Source organism: Rhinichthys klamathensis, unplaced genomic scaffold (assembly GCF_029890125.1).
Source record: "Rhinichthys klamathensis goyatoka isolate OS25496 unplaced genomic scaffold, OSU_Roscu_1.1 h1tg000157l_1, whole genome shotgun sequence".
Taxonomy (NCBI): Eukaryota; Metazoa; Chordata; class Actinopteri; order Cypriniformes; family Leuciscidae; genus Rhinichthys; species Rhinichthys klamathensis.
Genome location: NW_026606692.1, coordinates 3,900,881 through 3,923,911, shown reverse-complemented (window position 1 = coordinate 3,923,911; position 23,031 = coordinate 3,900,881). Strand labels below are relative to the sequence as shown.

The following is a 23,031-nucleotide window of genomic DNA, read 5'->3' as shown; positions in this document are numbered from 1 at the left end:
CGCTGATTCGTATGTTATATAGCGTTCTAAATATAGCTCGTCTTTCAAAGGCATGTATGTTGTGAGTGGCAACTCGGAGAACGAATCATAGGTCCAGAACAGCATCGAACTCCTCCCACTGTCCGAGTTTAGCTCCGCCTTTCTGAATCGCCACCAAAGTTTTCGTCCCTTTTTTCCTTATATGGTTACGCACGAAGTTGATTGACAGATAAGCACGCCCCCTTGATTCGCGGGCATCCGCAGACGGTACGGTGGCTCCCCACACTGACTGACACAGTAACCTGTGAGCTACTCTGCTCCTGCAGCTCACCTTCCAGAAACATTGTGAGGAAAGCAAACAAACCTGGATGGATGGATCCTTTACTATTAAATATATTTTAGTGTCCATAGTGAACTGAAACGTTTCGGATTTCGTGACTGATCTGAATGTTTCAGTCGCTCGCGCTGAAGAGAACGCGGATTCCTCGCGCAGAGAATCAAAGTCTCTCAAACGCACCGTTTAGCTGCACAAACATGGATGTTCTGGCCAATTACAGTATTTTTCAAGAACTTCAACTTGTTCATGACACTGGCTACTTCTCCGCGATGCCGTCTCTGGAGGAAAACTGGCAGCAGGTGAATTGCTTTTATCTCTGTCTTTGCAATTTATCCAACTTTTTTTCGCGTGTCAGTGCGCTCTTGCGTGCACGCGCAACTTATACATACGCGACAAACAGTATTTATTGCATTTTGCATAATTGCAACTCTGCGTAAGGTGTCTTTAGTATTGCAAATGCATTTTAAAATACCACGTGGTTGAAATAATTTGATGCTTTCATGCCATACAGCTTACTTCTTGCGACCTAGTGCAATGTAGCAAAACATGCTGGGAAATTAAGATCTGAATAATACAAACAGAGACTCTTTGAATAATAGATCTACATCTGTCCTATCAGTGTTTTTTCAGTTCCCTTGGCACTGCACAGACTCTCGACTCTACTGCATTATATATAAATGCATGCGCGTGATTGACTCATAATGTGTTTGGCTGTTAAACGTGCATGACAGACGTATATAGTGCGCATATCTATGAAACTGTGTAGAATCGTATGTATAATCTACTCATTTTCATGCAAATGACACTTTTTCCCACTCACGAGGATGGAGCCATGCGGCGCGTGGACAAAGCACACTGGCATCCACATGGACGTTGGTTTATGCTCTCGTGCATTCACAACGATTTGAGATTTATGAAATCCATTTAGTGAACAGAATTGGTTTGCACCGTGCACATGTGAGTAATGACTGTGGCGCGTCGCGAGCGCATGGATAGAGGCATGCTTTGCGCAGAGTTGAGCTCTCCGCAGTGCTGAAGGGGCAAAGCATGGTCCATCCATTGATGCCGGTGCATTGCTTTCTCAACGTGCATTGATTTTTAGATTGCTCGACCATTTTTATTAACCTATGGTTTGTGATTGCATTTTTCTCAATATGATGCATCTAATGCTGGCTGCTTTGGCACCATTGTTTATTGGTTGGTTTATTTGGTCATTATGCCGCTAACCTTGAGTTTTGATAGATGGTCATGCAGTATTGGTCATTTTGAAAATGGATCACACTGCATATGCATATATGCAGGTTTGTATACAATTTCATGTAGTGACAATTCACATGCAAATGCATGTAGTTATGAGGTATATGAAATTTTTGTACTTTTAAAAATAAGTGAACTACATAGAAGCTAATGGGGATAAAATTGTAGAATGGTAAACAGTTACCGAAACTACAATGCACTTATACATTCATGTACATTTTAACCTAAAATCTTGATGTTGAAGAAGAAAAGTTCATAGATGTATCTCAACTGCAGTGTGGTAGTAGGACTAGTAAGTGTGTATGTAGGAGTTGGGGAGCCAGTGTTTGGCTTTGCTATTGACTTTCAATATGAATAAGAAATGCTCAAAGACTGACATTTGACCTCAATAGAGCTCCTGTGCCCTTGGTGCTCTGTAGTGCTAAGTGATCCTAAAGGCCAGACTTCCTCCAAAGCAGCGAATATTGCTCACAAACCGTGTAATCCCTAGTAAGTGGAAAGAAATAGGCCAGAACAGTAGAGACCTTCTTCCAAGCTTTGATAGGCCTACAAGACTACTTATTCTCTAGACGTGTGCAGCTTTTCACCTCAGGTTATTCTTCTGGTTGTGCTTAAAATTGATTAAATGTGGATGGCGATGATGTGCGTTGTCTTTAGAAAGACTGTGTAAAAACACCCTGACTTTAGCTAAGCAAAATGTCAGTCAGCATATTGACACGTTGCACTCAAAGACCTCAGAGGCCATTTCAGGTCATAAATATGATATTACAAGAAAAATACAATTCAATTTTTAATACGTGGCTCAAGTATCCTGCTATGTCAGGGGAGGACCTATTGAAAAGTGATAAGGAGGGATTGTGTAGTTGCAAAATTCAATATAGAACAAAAGATCCTTGCCTGAAGCTCCTCCATCAACCATCACATGCCCTATAGCCATGACAGAGGATATCCAAAATACCTCACCTTGAAGAGACTCTCAGTGTGACTCACCTACTCCCGTGGAGAAGGGTATCTGCAAAATTGGAACAGAGAATGGTATGGCGTCTGTCCCCATCGAAACTGAATGACCATTCTGGAACTCATGGGATACATTGGCACATCAGACTATTCTGGAGTGTTTTTGTCTCATAGCATCTATTTTGGGACTTAGGGGAACTTGAAATGTCTTTTGTTCTCATCGCTTTCATTTCAACTGTCTGATATTTTTAGGCTTGGTTTTGAAATCTTGCTTGCAGCTGCAATAACATGTTGTGGTGGTGGAGAGCAAGGAAAAGAATGCCTTTATGAGATGTTTCCCTCTATTTAACCACAATAATAAGTATTAGAGATGGATGATATGACCAGAGTCTATCAGTCATTTTACATCATTTATACTATGTTTTAAAATATTACTTTCACTGTTTTGAGTCTTCTACTTTTAACTTTTTGTACTGGTGATATGCTGTGTCACATGAGCAAGAGTGCGGTTGTTTCCACAAAAATTTTGCAAGTGTAATATTGCTTTTATACAACAGTTCAATAAATTAGAATTTATTGATGAGTAATTTTAGACACAATATTGCCAGTAACTTTGTATTTTTTTTTGCTCTGCCAATGAAAAGTCACTGCAGAAACGTTGCAAGACACAGTAGTGGCATTACTGAATGATTCACTGTTTTTGAACAAATCTGTTTAGTGACTCATTCATAAAGACCATCACTTGTTTCGCTATTTTTAGTTTTTAAACAAATCAGAAGTATGATTCAATGACTCGGTTATAAAGACTTGTTTCGCTCCTGAATGAAACTACGTTTATTACAGATTGGTTGAATGAAAGATTTCTTGACTCACTCATACAGTCACTTGTCGTCATGTCACCAACTGGCGAATTGACATAACTACAGAAAGAGTCACTTAAAAATCCCACCATTAATACAAAAATGAATACGACAGCTAATGCAATTACTTTTTATTCTTTCTTTATTTATTTTATCTTAATTTTACTGTTGAACTATGGAATTAAACACTTTACTAATGAACGGCACATTTAATTTGATTGTTTTCTTTTTATTTGGAAACTGATGAATGCAAACCAAAAGATTATGCTTTTGTTATGAATCATTTTTTACATCAGTGCATAACTCAAAACAGTGAATCAATTACTCCATTTTGTCCCACTTTGTATTTTACTAATCATGTAATGGTATAAACAGTAAAGTAAAATTATGCCATTTACTCAGATCTAATAAGTAGCATTTGCTTTATGAGATTAAGAAAAAATCTTTTAGCACTTTTCCCACAGCATGAGGTTTCAGTCATTGAATGGTGCTAGTTAATAGTGCTTCCCAGCTGTTCTTACATGATTTGTCATATGGCAAGCATGGAACTACTCATAAGCATTAGAATTATGACTGACAAGCACAAAAAGAAAACTGCACTTGTAGCTCTTTGAAACGTCTTTACTACATTTAATTTGCATGGTAATACTGTAATCACAGCGAGGATGTGATCCCTTCTTTATAAGAGATTCTTAATCAGGATGTGGTTAAGAAAATGTTTTTGTACTTTTGCATCTTTGCGCGCTCGGATCCACCAGACGTTTTTTCTCTTGCAGCCTCAGGCCAGGGCAAACTCTGTAACTGATACTGTAATGACTCTCCAAAGAGCCTAATGCACTGTGCTAAGGCAGCACATTGTGTGTTTCACAGTGTCAACTACTTACAGGAACGCTCCTCTAAAGTCATTACGTTGCTTTCTTGACTAAATGCCCCAAGGAAAAGTCTAAGAATAAACCAACCCTTTTTAACCCATACCTCCCATCTCGCCAAACCTCAATGCAAAGCCACCAAGATAAACAACCAAAAAAAAAAAAAAACACGCCACATTTCACGTTCCCCCTTTGAAATCTATCCTATGTCACAGCCCCCTGTCCCGAGCTGCAGAACGGCATGCTTATGAGGATTGACAGGAGGCTTTGAGCAAAAGTGCCAAGCGTGCATATTCCGTGCTGCAGTCTCTGCCACTCCGAAACCCCGGCTGCTCAGAAGCCGGAAAGAAAAAGATACCAAAAAGACCAAATCTGCTCTTCCATTCTTGGATGCTTCGAAACTCAGTTTTGCACTTCATTGAACCGTCTTCAACCGAAGCTTGGGCCAGTCCAGGCAGAGACCGCGAGCTCTCGCTTATCCACCACCTTGTTTAGGCCCATGGATCCGAGCGGATTCCCATTTCCGTAGGCGATGACTGCTGAAATGTGTGTTATGTAATTCTCTCAGCGCCACAGCTGCCTTCTTACAGCGTGCAAGTCGGCCCGCCGGAGAGAGCCAAACCCAGCCACATCACTGTGAAATCTTAAAGAGGTTTCCGGATCGCACGGCTCCGCGGGCCACGTCTTCATGCTGGGAGACAGGCCATATGGATCATTTAGTAAAATACACAGAGTTTTTCCTCTTAAGAATAATTTATGGACTCATTGTTTAGTGCTTGCCTCAAGAAGAAAATGAGACGGGCTGTCTTGGCTGACTTGTTTTCAATACTAAAATGTTACACACAGAGGGCTTTTTAGAGTGCATGCACAACCACCAAACGTTATTGAGACGCCATTAACCATCATTGCCGCTTATTTCAAACCAATATGCATCAGTAAATGAGTCCATTCGCACCCTTTAGTGATTCCATTCACACTTTTCGCTTGATTGCACGGCCCTGAGATTGAGTCCTCTACATTATCAGATGTGCTGGCTCATATTAACTACATCACAGTCCTCATTTATCATCGAAACCAGCGACAGATTTTTGGATAACACGCCGTGTAATGGAGCTGAAATGATCTGGTTGCTTGAGATAACATCAGTGCACTGATCCCATTGCTACTGACAAGCATCAGTAATTGAAAATGACAAAGCGATAGTGCTCTCCATCTCATGAGTCAATTCTGGGAGTTATTGCAATATAGTTGTCATGCATAGCGCATGGCTACTGCTCTAAGACAGTCGACTCGAGCGAGAAACGGGCCTTATGAGAGGCGAGGCATCTTTAAATATGCAGAGATATCATTAGTGGCTCTGCCGAGATGCCTCGCTGTACCTTCTGACAGGTTCACTTCTGCGGGTGGATTTAAAAAACAGAGCCTTGTTTCATCAGTAGTCTTGGCTCCCACAAAGCAGACATATGGCGCTTTCTCAAGATTACTTAAGAATGTGGTTGCATTCGGCTATTGCATGACACGCTCGCCAGCTTCTAATAATTCACTGATTATGCAGCACTTGTCATAAATAGTACTCTGTAGGCGGTTTTGCAAGCTTGTGACGTCAATATTGTTTTAACCCTAGAATGCATGACCCCCAAAAAAACTACAGGAATGCAAGGGTGTCAACATGACCCGTATTGGATTCAGTGGTTTTCATCAAAGTGAGTGCATGCCGTTTATAATCTTCTTTTTTTTCCAGAAATTAAATAATTTAATTTTGATTATACCCAAATGTTTAAATGTTTCAACACTTTCACTTCCCTTGTACGTAAACAATTAATTAATCCTGTGTACTACATAAACATTAACATTTTTTATTTTTATTACTAACATGTAAAAAAATATATTATTAATTGATTTTTTTAAAAAAACTTATGAACCTATGGCCAACTACCATTCAGAAGATTGAATTTATTTGATCCAAAATGCAGTAAAATCAGCAATTTTGTGAACTATTATTGCAATTTAAAATAACTTTTCTCTATTTGAATAGATTTTATAATGTAATTTATTCTTGTGATGCAAAGCTGAATTTCCATCGGTCATTACTCCAGTCTTCATGTCTATCGGAGCATGTCTATGTGCTCCCCTTTATGCATGCTAGGGTGATAGTATGATGGGCCAGTTGAATTGGGCTGGATTCAGACTCTCATTGCATCACGACTCGAGTGTTGTCCTGTAACCCGTAGGCCACGGCTCCACCATCACCAGTGACATTTGTGTCAGAGCATCTAATACTTTCCTTCATTTGAGTCACAAACTCGCATGCGCTTGTTTATGTTGTCGCATATGACTCTTAACAATGACAACGGTCTTCCCACTGCCGAGCTCAAGTGCAACTGTCAGGGTCACCCTGTAACAATACTCAAGCTGACCCCTAGCAATCCAATTAGACTCGTGCACTACAGCAGTGAGTAGGCAACCCACTCTAGGCACTGAGATCATTAATCTGACTGGGACCAGATGATTGCCCATGATGGCTGCCACATTGAAGGGTGATGAAAAGGTTAGCGTCTGATGAAAGAGGAGACGGGAGATGGTGCACTCATTTGTCGAAGGCCTCTGGAGTAAGTGTCAGCACCCAGAGCTGCGGAGCGAGGGAAAAGGAGTGAAGTGGAGCATCTTTATGTATGAGTCCCGAATCTAGCGCAGACGTGAGACACAGCGCTGGCACTCAAGGCTTTGATTAACAGGCCGAGTAGAACTGAGCTCTTTTTTTCAGTCTTGCGCACAGCTTGACAGCGATTTTCCCTTCATTTAAGATAGAATGTAAAACTTTTACAAGGCGGTGCAGGGCAGGGAATGAACCCGCAATAACGTGCATAAGAAATGCAAATAGTCTCACTTTCATGTGGAAAGTTTCAGGAAGATTGGTCTTTTCAAGTCAACATGGAATCAAAATTGACCCTATTTACATATTATTTACTATACACTATGGTTCAAATGTTTGGGGTCATTACTACATGATTCAGTGTGGGGTCACACAAGTTTAAGAAAATGTAATACTTGTATTCAGCAAGGATGCCTACGATTTTTTAAAAGTTACAGCAAATACTTTTACATTTTGTTTTCCATTAAATGCTGTTCTCAAAGAATCCTGAAAAAATAAAATATCATGGTTTTTAACATTGATAACAAGAAAAATGTTTCTCAAGCATCAAATCAACATATTAGAATGATTTCTGAAGGATCATGTGACACTGAAGACTGGAGTAATGAGTAATGAAAATTCAGCTTTGCCATGAATTGCTTTTTAAATATACTAAGATTAAAAAGTTATTTTATATATTTGACAATATTACTGTTTTACTGTATTTTTGCTCAAATAAATGCAGCCTTGGTGAGCTTTTATGCAATATATATATATATATATATATATATATATATATATATATATATATATATATATATATATATATATATATATATATATATATAATCTTACCGGTCCCAAACTTTTGAATGGTATAGTGTGCATTCCTGCAAGTGTTTGTCTTAAATCTTGAAGAACTTGGTTGGAATTTCATTCATTGCAGAATTTTGTGAACAATTTTTGTTGACCTTAAAGAAATGTGTAAATTTTAAATAAGTCAAAATGTGTCAGTGTTATTAAAGGGATAGTTCACTCTGATGTCATTTTTTTTCTACAGAACTTAAGATAGGTTTTTTTTTTTCAAACCTTCTTTAAAATATCATATTTTGAAAAAAATTTGTTTCACAAAAGAAAGTCATACAGGTTTTGAATGACATAAGGGTGAGCAAATGACTACCAGAATTTACTACTACTTTTTTTCTTTTCTTTTTTGTTGAACTGTCACTTTAAATAACACAATCTACTTAACTACATTCTGAAAAGAAGAATTTCAGAGTGATATCATGACCTCTCTTACTCTGTCCCAGCTGAAACAGTCACTCATTTTTAATTATGTTGTTTGCCATTGACAGCAGGATTATTAAAGAACGTGTTGCTAAGGAACCACGTTTTGTTACAGCTATTGCACTTGTTTGTTTTGGCGTCGTCCTCCTCATCGGTCATTGTATGCATGGAATCTCACAGCCAGCGTCTCCTGCGTTACCTCCAGAGAAAGTCTTCCAACAGACCTTGAGAGATACAATGAAGGACAATGTTCTCTCTGTAAACATCCCATCGCTTTTCTTCTCCTTTTTCATCAGAAGCCATCAATCACCGCCAGCAACATTTAAGCCTCAAAATGGGTCATGAAACTTAAAGCGACAAGAGGCGTTGTTTATCAAGGTTTATGCAAGCTTCAATCAATCACCCCGTCTATTGCTGCATGTTGTTGAGCGCAATTCTGCAGAGGATAGAAATTCAGCTTTCTGTATCTAATGGATTGATTCAATGAATCATTGAATCATTTATGCAACAAAAAAAACATGCATTGTGCAATCATTAGAATAGTTTTTTAATAGAAACATTTGCACATTATAACGAGCAGCTTTGTGATGCTTTTTGATGGAAAAGCATGTTTGAAAGCCCCATCATGCTGTATGCATGCACCATGCAATTGTGAATTTGTGCATGCATGTGAGTGTCAGATGAGGGATTTCTCCATGAAACATTGCTGAGCTCAGCACTTCTACTGCCTGTGTGTGTGTGTGTGTGTGTGTGTGTGTGTGCATATGTGACTTACTCAGCCGTGGCATATATGCAAAGCCAGCTGTATTTCCATATGCTCCAAGTTACCGTTGTCTGAGGTCCACATGACCTGGCTTGGCTCCAGTACTGGCCTGCGTTGTAACACCTGGATACAGCAATACCCAGTTCTTACCACCCCATCCCTTCTGCTGAAGCAGGCAAACACATTCTTTCTTTCTGACTGCTTTGCAGTTGCTGCTCACTGGAGGAAGTGAAAGGAGGGCTGGCAAAGCACTGTCCAAATTTGGATGTACATCAGTTGAGCTGAATTGGTTTGTGTCAAGATTGCACAACATAGCAGTGTGTTTTGTATCTTAGTTGCACGCCTTGAAAAGAAACTAAAATATAATTGAATGAGGCAATGGTTATTAATATTTTAAGCCAAGCAAATCAATTATGTTTGTAGCCTGTTTTGTTCTCTGCGAGCTGAAAATCCTTAGTTTGATCTTTTTAGTGTAAAAAAAAACAATGCCTGTCAATAGAATAAAATAATCCTGATTATCTCAAGTCATCATAACGCAGAATGAAAACTGACAAATATTATATATTCATTAAATGTTATATATTCATTAAATGTGTTAAGTAATTGATGTTTTAATATAATGTTTATTTTGGCAGCTCTAAAAACTACCGGTTTACTGTTTTGTTCTGTTTTTTTAATTGATATTGGTTTAATTTTTTATATTTGCTTTCTAAAAGATTTGACTTTTTTCTAAAGGGAGAAAATTCTCTATACAACTGCTTTGAAACAATAATTACACTTTTTTTAATGCACTTTTATAAATGAAAAAGTAGTATAGTTTCATACAGTACCTTTCCAAAACACAGGTTACAATAAGTTACATTCAATTAATCAATCATAAAACTAATCTAGATTAGTGTTTATCCAGCATTGGAATTCTTCACAAATTGTGTTTTATACACTCTCTTTAATTATTTTTAATAGAAGAAGCAGAGAGCATCATATCACCTAATTCTTCTTTAGTAGAGCCTGTACACACTCACCAGTTCTTGTGGCATAAGGAGGTTTGTCTTTGTTTTAGCATGGGAGAGCTATTTGGGTCGGAAGTTATTTTGGGATGCATTGCTAGAAATACCTGTGGGAGTGAGTAATAGTTGAAATGAGACCATCTTTAAGTTGGTTTGTGTAGTCATTTACATATTTTTAGAGCCTGTGCCATGTTCGTTCGAAAATCAAACAACTTTGTTGTTGTTATTCTTTCATTTATTTCTGTGTTTGAACATGCAGATGTCTTTAAAAGCGTTATAAGTCAAAATATACAGTATCTATTTATCCAGCTCTCTTTAAAGGCTTTTGTGCTCAGGGCTTTTTGGTATTTAATCATCTACCTCTAATTAATCCAATTATGAGTCATTTGAATCGCAGCAGATGTGGGTCCGCAAACTCAAGCAGGTGTGAAAAGATCGTCCTCCCCGACTCAAATCCCAAGGTTTCGCTTTCACTCTTGGCTCGGACTCTCATATTCATTCCGTGGAGGTTGAAACATTACCCCCGTGCGTCGAGAACAATAGGCTAGAATTGCCATCCGAAAGCATGACTCGCTGTCCTCTATTAACTGGCATGTTAATCGCATACAGGAACAGAGAAGGGTCAGCATGAGTAAACGGGTCCAAGAGTGGGAGTTTCAAGATGTCTGGACTCCATCTTGCATCCTCAGTCCACTCTGAAGACAATGCAAAACTTGGCTGTAAATTATTTGCGATAACTCAAAATGGCCACAGTAAGTAGGCTATAGCGGCTCTGCCTTAATGGACTGAACTCAATGAACTCACCATGGAAAGGAAGGCGGGGGCTGTCGCACTTCCCTGAGATGGAGGGAATATGAAAACGGCAGCTCTGCGCTTCCTTGAGGTGTGCGTCCGCTTGCAGTTGGCTCAGCGGATTTGTTCTTTTTTATGCCATTGCATGTGCGTGTGTGTGTGTGTGTGTTTGTGTGTCAACGGTAGGAGGGGATGAGTTTAACTACGACAACACTTCTACCCTGTAGGCAGTATGTGATAGATCAAAATAATGTTCTTGCAGTTAATTTGCAGTTGTGGTAAGGTATGTAAGTATGAAGAAGCTCGCATTGAAAACAGAAAACGTTTTGATGTCAGTTGATTTAGACATTTGATCGATTTCTGTTAATCAACTGATCTCAAATTGTCCTAAATATGGCGAGTTTCACTACATCTGGATCACTGCACGCAGGATTATGCCTTAGTTCAATTAGGATATTTAAGTAGCTTTTATAAATGTGCCTTAGAAAAACCTTTACTGGTGTGCATCTTGAGACAAAACAATGAGACTGACATATTTTAAGATATGTCAGTGCAAGTTGCTTACAGTTAAAACAGCATAAACATGCATTTTAGTCTGGGACTTGTCTGTGAAACCAGGAGTGAATGTATTGAATTTAAATCTTAAGCTTGCAGATACCGTGGTATTAGGAACATGTTCAAATCCCACAGGACCAGTAAAAAAAAAGGTTGGGAATGTCAGACACAAAGTGCAATATTACATAAAAATGTCAGGCGACTTCTTGCTACTGTTTACATATCAATATGGAACATTTGCCATGCTCACACGTTAAATACAGCCCCTTCTCATCCTTTGGCGTCATACATGTGACGCTTTGTACATTTCGTTGGAATCTTACGCACATGGCATCCTTTAGCATCAATATGAGACGCAGAACCCAAGGCGTCATACAGGTGACGCGCGTCTAAATCCAATGCACATGGCATCGTTTAGCGTGAATATGAGACGCAGATCCCAAGGCGTCATAACCGTACCCTACCCCAGACCTAAACCTACCCATAACAGTGCGTGTTATATTGACGCTAAAGGATGCCATGTGCGTAAGATTTAGACGAAATGTCATATGGCGTCACCTATATGACGCCAAAGGATGAGAATGCGTTGGTTAAATACTATTAATTTAATGAAAAAAGGAATGTGCATGTGTGAAATCACTTATTTATAACTTGCATGCATGCAAGCACACCGCCAAAGAATTTTACGCAATCACCACATCACTCCCCAAAAATCCTGTCTTTTGGTCAGAAACTGGCCAAAACTAAAAGCTGCATCGGATTCATCCGAGCCGCACTGGGAATTTCCCCACACCAGGCCTGTTGCACTGTGTCGAATGTGCGCTGCATAACAACACAATGGCTCGCTGTAGAGGGATGTTCACTGCCAGCTTACCCAACCTGAGCCCTTTGATCCTGCCCTTTGTAATGCAAATCAAAAGGAGGAGAGAGTAGGACACCAGGGAGAATCTTCATGATGGTACCATGGTTCATGCTGATGTGTGCAGTTGTCAATTTCTCACTTGAAATTTGGACTACACAGTTAATACGAATGGGTTTGAGAAGCGTACTGACTTACGCAGGTAAGATATGTAGATATATCTCTGGTGTACAATCATTTATTTATTGCATTTTGCCTTTATGGGACAGTGTTAGAAATGATACGATCAGAAAATGACTAGTGGTTGACCAATAGGTTTTAAATGGCTGATACTAATATTATGCTGATAAATCGCAACTTGATGTCAAATGAGAGAAAATGACTTGAGTCAAATCAAATATTTTTTTTTGTACTCTAAAAAGGATGGTGTACTCAAACTATTTTCACTCAGAAATTGCTAGGAAATTTCACAAATAATTACAAAGAAATTTAAGAAACACTGAATTAAGTAGAAAGACTTAAATAATATATTCTTGTAATGCATACTTCAATAATCTGTTTTATTGACAACCCTGAAAGATAATTTTTGCATGAAAAAGTATTAATACTTTTTTTTCCGTAATACTTTGTAAAAATAATGATAATAACAATTTTGTTTGGCCACCTCTCCATAGACATTAAAAAGTGTGTACACGTTTTTCGAGAATTCTTTTTTATTTATATTTAATTTATTTATTGAAAATATTTCATTTGGTAGTGAAATTGTATTTCTTTTTCCAAATTGATGGAACCATTAAGGAACCAGAATTATTAGGAGAAATTTGATAATATTTCCCATCCCTAATAATCACCACATGCAACATGCAAAACGCACTGCACTACATGCCGTCTCCGAGCATAGAATGCAGTTCAAGAAAATTGGGTGGAAACGTGTTGCGTTTACATTGTTAAAGCTGAGACTTGTGGTCATAGATCTACACATCAAGTATTCTGATAAATATTTCCCTTTAGCTCATTAAGCAATGTCGTTGTATGTGTTAGCCTAGGTTTTTTTTTTTTTTTCTCCATGCTTTAATGCTTTTGTCTTTGTGGCTCTCATTATGAGGATTAGGCCCGCTGCCTCGTGCCACAACAGGTCGCCCCATCCTCAGGGCAGACACCCGCCCCTTGTATGGTAACAAGCTGTTAACCCTCAGTTAAAATGAGCAACACCCCCTTCACTCCCCCACTATCAATGGATTCACGCTGGGACTTAATGCTCTATGAGTGCTTTAATGAAAATTGGTGGATCTTGATAAGATTAGCTAGCATTGCCAGACTGCGGCCCGTAAGCAACCCGTAAACACATAAACAACCAAATCCTGTTAAAGCTAGATAGTGGATCCCGTACCGCGCTCTGGCATTGTCGCTCGGATTATCTCTGGCACCCCGTCCTTTATTTTCCTTCAAGAAGCATCGCTGCATGGTTCAAGCATTCAAATCAATGAAAAATATATTGGATTGACTTTTCGAGGCACCACCGCTAATGTTTGTCCTTTTGTAAATCCTGATTTAGCCCTCGCACAATTTGTGTGGATTAATACGACGTGCTGATATCAAGGCGCCTACTCCCTTTTAGCTTCCACTCAAATCGTTGCAAGGGAAAATGTCAACACTAATTCATATTCAAATGAACTCCCTCTGACAATTAGAGTAACAAAGGCCTTGACGCATAGAGCGAACGTGGAGAGAACACTGGCGAGGTGCTAGGTTGCGAAGCGCACAAAGCGCTATTGCACGCCTGACATAGTTTTGCTGATGAAGCGTCTGACTGGATCTCTGTGCCCATGCAGTGACCTCTAACCTGGGGGTTTTAACAAGCCACTCTATTGGCACTATTACTGTATTGTGCTGAACTGCCTGGAACAATGGAAAGTCGCTAACTCTGACTTGGTATCATAGAAATCAGCTGATCTTGCAGTCAGAGTTATCAACAGCTCATTGCACAAAGTGGACCACGACTAAACAGAGACTTCACAAACAAGTGACTCTTTTGAGCCGATTCCCAAATCACAAAGGCTGCATCCGAAAACTTAACTTGTCGCCTCGCTGCCTTATCAGGCAATGATTTTGTAGGCAGTGTTTGCGCACAAAGGCGCCTCTGAGGCAGTGTAACGGTTTAATGATCTACAGCAAAATAGTGAGCTTTGGTGAATTAAACAAATATTTAATTACTACAATAGTAATTTCTCGCTAGAATTGACATCAGAAGTGGAAAACTTTGGTCAAATACGTACATTTACACACAATCAGACCACCAACCACAACTTTCAGACACCATCTTTATTTTTTAACTCAACTGTCACCGAATGGAAAGCACAGGATTGTGGGATATCAAAGACAGCATATCTATGCTGCCTTCAAAAATCCATCAGTTGAAGGTATCTCAGGAGACAGGAAGGGGAAAAGCATTGGATTCGGACGTGCCTTGATTCCTTCTTGCCTTGGAGTGCAGCCTCCGAAGGCAGCTTTTTAAAAAATTTGGACGCAGCCCAAGTCACAGTCACAAATTATTCGGATTCTTAGTTGTGAATCAGAAACATACAGTGTGACCAATGTAGTCTGATTCATGAACAAGTGATTTTTATCAGCCAGTTCTTTTTAGTGCATCAGAAACACAGCACTACACTACCAGTGTGGTCTGATTCTTGGACAAAACGCATCCATCACACCGTGTCCTAACTACACGCGACGGCGCGACGCGATAAAAGGTATCTTTTCCATGTTAATCAGAGTTTTTGTTTTATCCAGCCGCGACGGCGGCACGCGACGACTCTATTTTAGAAACGGTTTCTATTTTTCTGCGACGTCGCGCTGGAACAACAAACACAAAGTGTGGCAATGATAATCTCACTGTTTATGTGCTTTATTTAATGTTCAAAGCGTGTAATGTGACTTTGAATATCATTTAGTGCTCTCAGCTTTGGAGCTGTAAAAGAAACAATGGATTATTCACCTCAGGTCTTGAAATTAAACAAATGGAAACAAGAACGTTCAAACTGTGAACAAACTAGTGTATTATTTGACAAAGATTGTTTTAGTAACTCGGTAGCCTATGTATTTGAATAATGTTTAAATGGTGTAATATTTGTGAATTTGATTGTGTAGCCTACTTATCCATTTTCTTGCGAGTGCCGTCAAGATTACTCTCTGGTGCTGTGCACTTGCCGCGAGACTCCGCCCACACGCTGTTCTGATTGGCTGTGGGTTTTGATTGATTTTTACGCATCTCGCAGTCGCATTACGTCTAGTGTGGAGTCGTGGACAGACAAATTATTTGTCGCTGGAATCTTATCGCATCGCGTCTGGTTAGGACACGATGTCAGAACATCAAAATGAACATTTATACATTTATATTAACATTTGTATGTGGTGTTCGTATATAAGTTATGTTAAATGTGAAATTATAAATGTTAAAATATATAATAAATTCTATTACATTAGAGTTAAATTATTTACAAGTATATAGTATTTGTACAGTATATTAGAACTATTGTATTTCTATATTTATAGAATATATTCTATAGGTATTTTTTTACGTTTTAAAATCTTTTATATTACTTTTATTTATATATTTATATTATTTATTTATATATATATATATATATATATATATATATTAGGGGTGTAACGGTTCACAAAATTCACGGTTCGGTTCGATACACTTGTGTCACGGTTCGGTACGTTTCCGATACAGCAAAAAGAAAGAAATGCCAGAGAAATTTCCTTGATTTATTTTTTTATTATTATATTTTTACTAAAACTAACATCATAAAGTTTGATATTTTTTAACTTTGAGTAATGATGGAGCTATACTTGACTTTTCTTAGGAGCTTATAAAACAAAACAGCTCCTTGGACAAAATGAAATGTAATATTGTAGTAGGCTTATTTTAGTTCAGATTAACATTTGAGGGTATCAATTGTATTCATAATGTCAAAATAAAACCGACGTAATGTTACTTGAAAGCATTATAGCCTACCATTCCTGCCAAACTTCCATGGTTACAGTTACAGTAAATCCATGGTGAATGTTGCTGATCTGTGGACACTGAATAGTTCATTCATGGCACAATGTTTCTTCCTGGTTTCCACGTCAGCGCTGTTTGATCCGTTAATAACGGAGAAATGTTAATGTTTCTCACTAGATCTCGCAGTGATGTTATTTCTTCAGTGGCGAATTCAAATGTTTTCTTTACTGGATGTCGCTGTGTAGTAACAGTGCTGATGATTAAGATCGGCTCGCGCTGCATTGGTCCAAACTGATAAACGGTCCGTCAACCACACAATAACGAGTATACTCGCTAGCTATAGCTCAGTTTCGTTCCACTTACATTACATTTGCCATTTGATGTTGGGCAATGTTGTGGTCACTGGTCATGCTAGCGTCTCTTACATTATGAGCGCGCTTGCCACGCGCGACGCGCCTACATTTGAAATAACGAAATTTTGGTCGGCAGGAAAAATGGTCCAAATGGTTCGGTTCAAAAATGCGTACCGAAAACCGAACCTAAAGCCTCGTAGCGAACGGTTCAATACGAATACGTGTATCATTACACCCCTAATATATATATATATATATATATATATATATATACACTCACCGGCCACTTTATTAGGTACCCCATGCTAGTAACGGGTTGGACCCCCTTTTGCCTTCAGAACTGCCTCAATTCTTCGTGGCATAGATTCAACAAGGTGCTGGAAGCATTCCTCAGGGAGTTTGGTCCATATTGACATGATGGCATCACACAGTTGCCGCAGATTTGTCGGCTGCACATCCATGATGCGAATCTCCCGTTCCACCACATCCCAAAGATGCTCTATTGGGTTGAGATCTGGTGACTGTGGAGGCCATTTTAGTACAGTGAACTCATTGTCATGTTCAAGAAACCAATTTGAAATGATTAGAGCTTTGTGACATGGTGGAAGTAGCCATCAGAGGATGGGTACATGGTGGCCATAAAGGGATGGACATGGTCAGAAACAATGCTCAGGTAGGCCGTGGCATTTAAACGATGCCCAATTGGCACTAAGGGGCCTAAAGTGTGCCAGGAAAACATCCCCCACACCATTACACCACCACCACCAGCCTGCACAGTGGTAACAAGGCATGATGGTTCCATGTTCTCATTCTGTTTACGCCAAATTCTGACTCTAACATCTGAATGTCTCAACAGAAATCGAGACTCATCAGACCAGGCAACATTTTTCCAGTCTTCAACTGTTCAATTTTGGTGAGCTCTTGCAAATTGTAGCCTCTTTTTCCTATTTGTAGTGGAGATGAGTGGTACCCGGTGGAGTCTTCTGCTGTTGTAGCCCATCCGCCTCAAGGTTGTGCGTGTTGTGGCTTCACAAATGCTTTGCTGCATACCTGCATACCTAAAAGATACCTTTTATCGCGTCGCGGCGTCGCGTGTAGTTAGGACACGGTGTGAGTGGTTATTTCAGTCACTGTTGCCCTTCTATCAGCTCGAACCAGTCTGGCCATTCTCCTCTGACCTCTGGCATCAACAAGGCATTTCCGCCCACAGAACTGCCGCTCACTGGATGTTTTTTCTTTTTCGGACCATTCTCTGTAAACCCTAGAGATGGTTGTGCGTGAAAATCCCAGTAGATTAGCAGTTTCTGAAATACTCAGACCAGCCCTTCTGGCACCAACAATCATGCCACGTTCAAAGTCACTCAAATCACCTTTCTTCCCCATACTGATGCTCGGTTTGAACTGCAGGAGATTGTCTTGACCATGTCTACACGCCTAAATGCACTGAGTTGCCGCCATGTGATTGGCTGCTTAGAAATTAAGTGTTAACGAGCAGTTGGACAGGTGTACCTAATAAAGTGGCCGGTGAGTGTATATTTATATTTAAATGTATATTATTTATATTTTCAAAATGTATATCCTGTTGGAAAAACAACACGCTGTAGTAAACACTGGTTTAGCTTGCAGTAGTCACATTATAGGCTAGAAATAACGGACAGGGCACATTCTTTGCAAGTGCTTCCTTCCTTCCACAGTAAAACTAGCTTTAAATGGTCTAGTGCTGATTGATCCACACACATCAGAAGACTGGTTTATTGCTAATTACATTGCCTTTCCCCCTTAAGTGTGAGCATAAGATTAGCGCTACAGCTCAGGAGGGACAGGAACACTTGGGGCGCTTCATTTGCCTCCGGCTTGTAAAAATGTGCCAGCATGCTTTGTGCGAGAGTGTGATTTCTTAATTGGCGTTATGTCATATCTGCTATATTGCCGGCGACCGGTTTATCAGGCCCAAAATGCATGCCACTCTGTACCTTTAGCACCTTTAAACGAGCTGCGGCAAGCATCTCTACTAAAACTTGGAACTGAAAAGATTCTGTTTGCGAAGGTACCCTGATAAGCACTTGCATAATTAAGCCATTATCTTCCTGTTATATGTGATGGCGCCGTTTGCTATGTTTGGAAAAGGACAGGTCCATATATCAACAAGGAGATGACAAACCATTACATCTTTAGTGGAGGCCATTGTTTTGTTCCTCACTGCACACGCTCCTATTAATGCTTATGTCAACAGGGCTCTTCAGGATCCATTTCACGAGTGCCAGCTTTGCCTTTATGGTTACTTAAAGGTGTCAGGAGGCATTAGCCTACATTCAGCTAACGGCCGCACTCGGATAATGTGTGTGTTCTGTTCGCACACTTTAGATCAATGTCATTTCTCTGAAAATGTCAGCTAGGATGCTTAGAAACTACTCTGGGTAATAATATATATATATATTTCTTGTTAATTTGAGGTTTACAATGACAAGCAAGACAGGAAACATACTCAATACACAAATGCAGAGCCTTGGCTAACACATCTGCACCCAGTTTACCAGACAAGGCTTAAGCCTAGTCCCAGACTTAAAAGCTTTTTTAACTGAAAACAGCTTGCACTGGCATATCAGTAGTTCATGTAGGTTGTCTACAAACCGGAAGGTTGGTGGTTCAATCCCCGGTTCCACCTGACCAAGTGTCGAGGTGTCCATGAGCAAGACACCTAACCCCAGCTGCTCCCGACGAGCTGGATGGCGCCTTGCATGGCTGACACCGCCGTCTGTGTATGAGTGAGTGAGTGAATGGGTGAATGTGAGGCAAATTGTAAAGCGCTTTGGTGGCCATTGGGTCTGTGAAAGCGCTATATAAATGCAGTCCATTTACCATTTACTGGCATATCTTTAAAAAACAACTGCCATTGTTTTGTCTCAAGGTGTACAACACCAGTAATGTTGTTTTTTTTCTAAGGCATGTTTATAAAAGCTACTGAAATGTCCTAATTGAACTAAGGCCTAATCCTGGCTTAATCTAAGCCCTGTCTGTGAAACCAGGCTTAAAAGTGTCCAGTCTCGGCTTGCATGCATTTGTGGTGGTAACTAGCCATAGCAATTGCTGTTTCAAATGGCGCTTTTCCACTACACAGTACCAGCTCGGCTCGGCTCGGCTCGGCTCGACTCGTCTTTGTTTGGTTTTCCACTGTGTAAAAGTTGTACCTGTACCTGCATTCAGGTACTTTTTTTCGTACCACCTCCGGCGAGGTTCTGAGCGAGCTGAGGCGATACTAAAATGTGACGTGACAACAATGCCGACTGCTGATTGGTCAGAGAGAATCGTCACTATTCACTGCGTCATGATTGCACGCGCCAGATGGAGTATCCAGAATAACCCCGCCATTTTTTAATAGTTTGGCCAGAGATAGTTACTAAACTTACTACTATTATTATGGCAACTCGGAAGAATACGCCGTGGTCAAACGAGGAGGTGCAGACATTCCTTTGTTTGGTTGCCGAAGAGAGGATCCAGCGAGAGCTTGATGGGGCAACGAGGAAAGAAAGGCGTCGCTATGACGACCGGGTACTATTGGTGGCGGTGCTTTCTGCAATGGAAAACGGAGCGAAAAGCGAGCCGAGTCGAGGCGAGTCGAGCTGGTACTGGTAATGGAAAAGCGCCAAAAGTTGCTGTAAATGGTGTTACTACACACATTGTCTAGTGTAAACTCTCTTCTACAATCAACAACCTAAATGCTTTGATTTAATGGAAAAGAAAATAATTGAGTGCCGCCGTGGATCAATTGGATTGAGATCTGGGGAATTTGGAGGCCAGAACAAAAACATCATGTTCCTCAAGCCATTCCTGAACAATGTGTGCGGTGTGGCAGGGTGCATTATTCTGCTGAAAGAGGCCACTAGGGAACACCATTGTCATGAAGGGGTGTACGTACTCTGGAACAGTGTTTAGGTCTGTGGCACGTGGCAAATTTGCATCCACATGAATGGCCAGACTTAGGGTTTCCCAAAAGACCATTGCTCAGAGCTTCACACTTCCTCCACTATAGCTTGTCCTTGTCCCACAGTGCATTCTGGTGCTATTACTATAGGTAAATGGCGCACAACGTCTGTTGGCTCGGACCAGACTGGATAGCCTTCATTGCCCTCGTGCATTGATTATCCTTGGGCGCCCAACACCCTGTCGCCGGTTTGGGGTTTGTCCCTCCTCGAACCACTGTTGGTAAATTCTCACCACTGCTGACCGGGAACAACCCACAAGCCTTGCCGTTTTAGAGATACTCTGACAAGGGTCAAATTGTTATGGCAAGGTGACTGGGTCAAAGTCGGTCAGATCTTCATTCCTGCCTATTTCTCCTGCATCCAACACATTGATTATGAGAACTGGTTGTTTGCTTACTGTCTAATCTACTTAGAACTTAATATGTGGCATTGTTTGGAGATGGTTATTGATATTCACTTCACCTGTGACCGGTCATAATGTTTTAGCTCATCAATGTGTATTATGTTCTTTCTCAAACAGAGCAACGGCAAGGTCATGAGTTCAAATCTCAGGGAATGCAAGGACTGATAGAAATGTTTACATATACTTTGAATCCAATGTAAGTTGCTTTGGATAAAAAAGACTTGCCAAAATGCATCCATATAAATTATGTCAAATATTATAAAAACACAATAATGAACTTGAGTTTGTTTCAGGCCTAAATCTGTTTATGTTTAGTAACATGGTCATGTAAATGCTTTTAACCCACTATAAAGTCTTCTTAGCAATTTGAGCCTAAGTCGTCTGGCTCTTGCATCTCGTTGGTTGTGTATGCCCGAGACTGTGTGAACGTGTGTGTCTGCAAGCTTCCTGCAGATGAGATGTAGGTTATTTTTAGGCTCTGCCTGGCGAGGCTGTAAATGGAAGGCAGGGCAAGTTTTGAGGGCCACTGTTGATGAGATCACACATGGCCCCATCATTCCCCCCGTCCTATCGATCGGCCGCGGCCTGAAGGGGGATTGTGTCTCAGGGTGCCGCCAGCTGGCCAGTCCCTTCCTGAATCAAAGCACTGGCAGGTGGTCATTTGTGGTCCCCTCTCCCCTTAGCCCAAGCATTACATTACAGATCAATGACTGATCAGAGAACAGGCTGGATGAGTTTCACTTCTAAGCCCATCCGTCAGGGGGGTGTCATTGGCGTAAGTGGATAGCTGCAGTCGGTGTATATCTAACAGTGCCTGGTCTTTAAAAAGCCTTTTGGAAGGGTTTCTTTGTTATGTCAGATGGCTAATCAGCTTGCATGTGTTTTGCCAGCAGTAGATCAGACAGTTGGTATGGTCAGAATGGCAAGAAATACTATTTGCATTACTCCATTTTTTAGCATTTACAGTGAGGAATGATGTATCCCTTTGGAATATTTTTTTTTTTATGCTTTTGAAAAAAGTCTCTTCTGTTCACCAAGGCTGCATTTTTATTTGATGAAAAAAATACAGTAATCATATTGTGAAATATTATTACAATTTAAAATAACTTTCTATTGTAATATATTTTAAAATATAATGGCTAAAGGTGGAATTTTCAGCATCATTACTCCAGTCTTTAGTGTCACATGATACTTCAGAAATCATTCTTTTAAATTCTAAAAAATTAAGTGGAAACCATGCTACCATTCAATATTCAGCTAGGCTCTTTAAATTATTCAAAGGTGAGAGTAAAGCCAATGTTACAAAGGATTTATGTTTCAAATAAATGCTGCAACTTAATCAAAGAATTCTGAAAAAAATATATATAAAAAAATATATCAAGTGGCGAAGAACACTATAAAAATATTACGCCACAAAGAACACATTAATGATAAATAACTTCAGTGTTACAGTTTTTACTGTATTTTTGATTAAATAAATGCAGCCTTATTAAATACAATTTTGATCAAATAAAAGACAGTCACTTTATTTTTGAATGAATAGTTTGAGTAAATGACTCGATTTACTCTTAAACAGTCATGTGTCGCCACCTACTCGTTTAACCTTTAGAAATCTATCAAGTGAATAGAATGCTGCAGGTTTGACGTCAGAACCTGGAAGTCTAATTCACCGCTGGTTCCTTCAAGATTTTCCTTTGGGGATTTATAATGGGGTTTTGCAATTTATGAGTAAAATAAAGCCTGTGGTAAACATAACTTGACTATACTTTGACGATTTGTTCTACAACGTAAATTACACACACCCATAGTGAAAAACATAAATTATGAAGCAGTTATTTTGAAGTAAAGTATCGTCAAGTTATGTTAACCACAGGCTTTATTTTACTCATAAATTGCAAAACCCCATTATAAATCCCCATAGGAAAATCTTGAAGGAACCAACGACAAAGTAATACCTGCACCACTCTATAGGCATTTTGCATTCAATACTGTATCCCATACAAAAGTGAATTGACCAATATCAAGTACTTTTTTTTTTTATCAGACTGCCAAACAATTCATGAGACAATCGCATTCTACGGTCTGAAATGTCGCTCTTAGTCTCTGTAGAGTGTTAGTTCACCCAATGG

The 23,031-nt window shown here is 39.7% G+C and overlaps 1 protein-coding gene across 1 annotated transcript in view; it reads left to right on the top strand.

Moving 5' to 3' along the window:
• Positions 1–245: 245 nt before the first annotated feature.
• The window catches only part of klf7a (Kruppel like factor 7a), a 41,250-nt gene continuing 18,464 nt past the window's right edge, over positions 246–23,031 (top strand). The window contains exon 1 of the mRNA XM_056258699.1: positions 246–615. Within this exon, the coding sequence (XP_056114674.1) occupies positions 427–615 (189 nt within the window). The 5' untranslated portion in view covers positions 246–426. The remainder of the gene's footprint in view (positions 616–23,031) is intronic.